At 43.5% G+C, this 5,000-nt stretch overlaps 2 protein-coding genes across 5 annotated transcripts in view; one reads left to right on the top strand and one right to left on the bottom strand.

Annotated features, from left to right (window-relative positions):
* Window positions 1-923, bottom strand: part of alg8 (ALG8 alpha-1,3-glucosyltransferase) — an 8,141-nt gene extending 7,218 nt beyond the window's left edge. For 2 of the 3 annotated variants that reach the window (XM_069145703.1, XM_069145704.1), the window contains exons 1-2: window positions 826-923; window positions 72-150 (exon numbers count right to left, since the gene is read on the bottom strand). In XM_069145703.1, coding sequence (XP_069001804.1) covers window positions 72-150; window positions 826-908 — 162 coding nt within the window. In that variant the 5' untranslated portion in view covers window positions 909-923. Of the gene's footprint in view, window positions 1-35; window positions 151-825 lie in introns of all 3 variants that reach the window. The other variant, XM_069145702.1, reaches the window with a different exon arrangement.
* Window positions 924-1,602: 679 nt separating this feature from the next.
* The window catches only part of ccdc90b (coiled-coil domain containing 90B), a 3,634-nt gene continuing 236 nt past the window's right edge, over window positions 1,603-5,000 (top strand). Inside the window, exons 1-9 of one of the 2 annotated variants that reach the window (XM_069145699.1) lie at window positions 1,603-1,752; window positions 2,251-2,370; window positions 2,510-2,613; window positions 2,704-2,805; window positions 3,531-3,572; window positions 3,663-3,734; window positions 3,870-3,923; window positions 4,022-4,136; window positions 4,625-5,000. The exon at window positions 4,625-5,000 is cut by the window's right edge and continues 236 nt beyond it. In XM_069145699.1, the coding sequence (XP_069001800.1) occupies window positions 1,701-1,752; window positions 2,251-2,370; window positions 2,510-2,613; window positions 2,704-2,805; window positions 3,531-3,572; window positions 3,663-3,734; window positions 3,870-3,923; window positions 4,022-4,136; window positions 4,625-4,680 (717 nt within the window). In that variant the 5' untranslated portion in view covers window positions 1,603-1,700 and the 3' untranslated portion in view covers window positions 4,681-5,000. The other variant, XM_069145701.1, reaches the window with a different exon arrangement.

Below are 5,000 nucleotides of genomic sequence, written 5' to 3'. Positions count from 1 at the left end.
TATAGAAAGATTTGAACATAAAGCATCTTCCATACGTGAACCGTTGAACCGGGTGGAGACGCCGTCCTCACCTCGTGGTACCAGCGGGACACCGGCAGGCTGTGAGTGACGGCCAGCCAGTTCCTGTGGACCTCGAAGTCTGTGGATCGACTGATGACAAGAACACGTCAGCGCCGCGGTGCACCAGAGTCCATTCAGAAAACTCACCATTTAAAGAGGACTCATCCGTTCACCGGCATCTCGTTCTACTCAGTTATTGTTTGTGAAACAAGACATCCTGAAACGGTCCAACCTTCTCAGAGCGGGCTGGTTTCTGTATCTAATCACACTTCGTTGGCCTTCAGCTTCCTACAATGTACAGAAGCAGCAGGTTGTTTGTTGTTTACTTTGTTTACTGGAGCCTGAAGCGTCTTGTTGTCACGAATATTCAGACTGAAGAAAGATGTTGGAGAGTGAACACTTCAGATCAAAACATCTCACTCCTGAACCCTTCATGAACATCTCAGGATGTCATAAACAATCCGAGTGAAACTTCACACCTCCGCTGAACCACAGCGCCACCTTCAGGCTGTTTGGAGCTAATAACACATCAAGTAAACGACACAACCATTCCTCCTCTCTTGATGTGGTCAGATAACGTGAAGCTCCGAGCAGCACGTGTTCCTCCTGCTCTCCTTCATCTTTCATGTTTTACTTCAACTCAGATTTGGGGGATTAAAGCTAACGCTAGCCGGATGCTAACAGGCGTCACTTCCGCCTTTTTAAAAACGCGTCGACCTGAAACTGGAGAATCAAACAGTTTCACAGCAAAGTGTTCAAACTCACTAAGCGCCGATGAAGAGACATTTGAGCAGAGAAACTCCCAGAGCTAACACCGGGAACCAGCTGCGGGCGGCGGGGGCCGCCATGACAGTCAGGACAAGATTCAGGAGTCAAAACTTTATTAACAGCAGCGGGGCGGACAATCCTCCTGTTGGTTGGTTGTTTGTTTGTTTGTTTGTTGTCCTTTAATAAACTGCAACAGGTGCTTCGTACTATCTTCTTCTTTTATCGTGTGGTTTAAATATTTTTGTTAAAGTTATGGATAAAACACACATTTATACACATTTATATATATTTAATACTTCCCGTAGAAACACCCGGATGTGAAGACAACTGTAAAAAATAAATGTCAAATACAGCAGCAGTCAACGTTACAACAATAAAAACCAGTTGTTCAAAATCAATCAAATACAATAAAGAACAGTTATTAACAAAATGATAACAATAAATAAAGACTTTAAACATTGCTCTAAACTAAAAGCCAGATTAAAGGGAAAGGACTTCAGTTTCCTTTTCAAAATACTTTTATCTGATTAAATTAATTAGACTCTGAAGTAAAACTGCAGTAAAAAAAAAAAAAAAGATATTCCTTTTGAAAAGTAGTTTTAAAGTTGTTTACTCGAGTTAATGTACTTTCTAAAGTGTTTTGACGAACTGTTTTTTTTTTTTTTATAGATGACAGCAGTCTCGAGAGTACCAACGGTCCCTGAAGGCAGCATGAGGCGGGCTGGTCGTTCCCCGGACAGACTGTATCCGGTGTGTTATCGGTGTGTATCCGGTGTGTTATCGGTGTGTATCCGGTGTGAGCTGAACGTGTAAACAGTCCGCTGTGATTCTCCGGAGTTTAACTTTACTTAAAAACCGCAGCAGCTTCCGGGATGAACGCGCTGCTGCGGCGCTGCGACCCGCGGCGGGTCGCGACCTGCTCACGTGAGTCTCTTCACGAGGAACCTTCACCAGTTTGGAAAGTCACCGCCCGCAATGCACTCTGGGACAAACCAGAAGAGTAACTTGGTAGATTCGCAGGGTTACAAACCGGAAGGAGACCGAGTTTAAATCATTTACTGAATTTAATCGATATTTATAGTTTTGTGTTTCTTGGTTGTTGTTTTGTGTATTTTTGTTGTTTTGTGTCTTTTGAAAAATTACACTTCAGTTTTTGTATAGTTCAAAAAAACATAAAATATGTAAATAAATGAGTTTTGGAGGATCTGTAGTGTGTAGTTACCTCCGGACATGCTAGCTGTTTCCTGCTACTTCCTGTCTTTATGCTAAACTGAGCTAACCAGAGTTAATCTGAACATTCCGACAGAAAGACGGTTCAGTGAACGTCACACTTCTTCTTCGAGTATCTGAACAGACCCGGAAATCACGTGTCTCTGTGTGTGTGTGTGTGTGTGTGTGTGTGTGTGTGTGTGTGAGTGACAGGTTTCCATGTGGGAGCGTGGATGATGACCTTTGACCTGAGGAAAGTTGAGTTGATGCCTCTGGAGCAGCGGAAACTGACGTTTGACTCCCACGTGATGGTGAAGGAGTTGGAGAGCAGCGGTGAGCGAATCAAACGAACCTCGACTCCACAGTTCAGAAGTTTCCTGAGAATCCGTCTGATTCGAGGTTTTCGGAGGAAAACTTAAAGAACAGATTCTCTTCTTTCACTTCATCCTGAACTGTTCCTGCGTTTGAAAAGGTTTGGAGAAGCGGCAGGCGGAGCTGGTCGTGTCGGCGCTGGTCACTCTGACCACCGCCAACATGGACATCGTTTATAAAGACATGGTGACCAAATCCCACCAGGTACGACCTGTTTATTATGGGATGTTACGAGGTGGTGTTTATCGGTTCACGGCAGCTTCGTCGTGATTAAATCTCCTGTTTTCCCGTCAGGAGATCGCGGTTCAGCAGATCATGGCTCATCTGGACTCCATCAGGAAGGACATGGTGATCCTGGAGAAGAGCGAGTTCGCCAACCTTCGATCTGAGAACACGGTATCTTCAAATCTACGTTATTAAATTAAGCTCGTATGTCACGTCTCGTAAAACCCCTAAAAACAACCATCTGATGGTAAAAACGTTTAAAAATAACTCAAACAGACGTTTTACATTCACTTCATGACATTAACATTTAGCGCCATCTTGCTGGACGTTGTTTCGTGGATATTTATGTACGTTATTGAGCGATTGCTGAAACGCAGGCGGTCTGATACTCGTACAGGTAGCGACCGTAGTTTGTTTTCAACTTCTTCGGTCTGTAACGAACGCCTCATTCACATCCACGTTTTCGTTTCGTCAACTCTTCGGATTTATCGTACGACGGTTCGGTATCGAGTCTACGATCCGGCTACGTATGATTGTGTAACAACGGTCCGACGGAGGTGGTGGTCGGTGCCGGCGTCCCTCAGGGATCCGTTCTCGGTCCTCTTTCATTCACTTTAAACAGTGAAAACAGGATTAATAACATTAATGTGCGTTTCTATGGTGACGACATGGTTTTATTTATGCTTCATCTCACCATAACAGATCTTCGCTCCGCTTTGGACACATTTCACATTTCTCTTCTCAAACACGAGCTTGTTTTGAATTCTGATGAAACACAACAGTCGCTGATCTCACGGCCGTCAGAGACGAACTCTTCAAACTCCGCAAGATCGCAAACGCAAACTGAAGATAAAAGCTGACACGACTTTAATTTTCTAAAACTCTTGTTCCTGCAGAAAATGAAGCGCGAGTTGGAGCAGCTGCAGACCCGGCTGAAGGTGACGAAGCATTCGGAAAAACAAACGTATATATTTTAAAGAATTTCAGGAATATTTGATCTGTTTTTTTCCCCCGATGTTTTCTTCCAGGAGGAGAGCCAGAAAGTCCGAGCAGAAACCAAACTAGACATCAACCTGGAGAGAAGCAGGATGTCCGACATGGTGAGTCCAGGTCGTCACGGTTACCGTCGAAGTATTCGAAGAATCGAAACAGTCGCGTGAACACATCATCGCACGTCATTTATTTTAAAGGGTCGGTTACGTATTCCTGCAGCTCCTCTTGTGTTTTTCCATCAGTTCACCGAACAGGAGACGAAGCTGATGGAGGCGACGTCAGAGTTCCACCGCAAGGTCCAATATCTGAAATACTGCCGTAGTGCTGCTGTGTGATTGGTTGGTTTTGGGTGTGACTGGCTGATGACATCATCGCTCGTATCTCCTGCGTGTAGAAAGCGGACCTGGAGAACGACAACATGGAGATCAACAAGAAGATCGACCTGCAGGTGGCGTCGCTCAAAACGGTGCTGGAGTCCCTGAAACTGGAGACGATCCGCTACCTCGCAGGTAACGAAGCCGAGACGACGGACGACGACCGAAACGCCGTTTCGACGTTTTAGTCGACTTTTTTTCAGAAGGTTTTAGTCAAGTTTTCTTCTGTAACATTTTGGTGGAGTTTCCCTCTGCGATTCATTACGTTACGTTTTCCTCAGTGAAACTTTTCCTTCACAACATTGGTCGTATTTTCTTCGGTAACATTTTGGTTGAGTTTTTCCCCCGCGATGTTTTCCATCACGTTTTAGTTGCGTGACATTTTATTTCAGTATTCTTCGGCAACGTTTCAGTCAAAAATTATTTCAATTAATTTCTAACTGTTTTATTATTATTTTTTTGAATAAAACAATGACGTTGACGTCGTCCCTCGGGGCTGCTGGGTAACCGGCAAGTCATTGTTAATTCAATTTATTTATATGGCGCCAAATCACAAGCGGTTATTTCACGGCACATTAAAGTTATCGTTGTTAATCCCGAACTAACGATGTTTCCCTGCTCAGCGACGGTCTTCTCCTGCCTCGCCATCGCTCTCGGAGTCTACCGGCTGTGGAGGTGAAGAATCCAGCCGACGCCTGAAACTCGTCTTCATACGCGACACAAAGTAGTTCCAGTAAAATCAGTCAGACTCAGTAAAAGAAAACATTATAAAAACTTTGTTAGAAGAACAACGGTATCGTAAATAAGACAAACTGAAAGTAGCATGAAGTACAAATACTTTGAAATAGTCTTTATCTTTTTGTAAATGTGTCTTCGTGATTTCTTATGAAAACTTAAAAGCTTTTATTCTAATGTCTTGACGTTTTTATAACTTGTGTTGTTTTTGTCTTTTTTAAACCTTTAATGGTGAGAAATAGATTTTGAATGATTGGTTTATTC

The sequence above is a fragment of the Embiotoca jacksoni genome, unplaced genomic scaffold, assembly GCF_022577435.1.
Source record: "Embiotoca jacksoni isolate LCO1_2020_lvr unplaced genomic scaffold, fEmbJac1.0.p SCAF_13, whole genome shotgun sequence".
NCBI lineage: Eukaryota > Metazoa > Chordata > Actinopteri > Embiotocidae > Embiotoca > Embiotoca jacksoni.
This window is presented reverse-complemented; position numbering and strand designations above follow the sequence as displayed.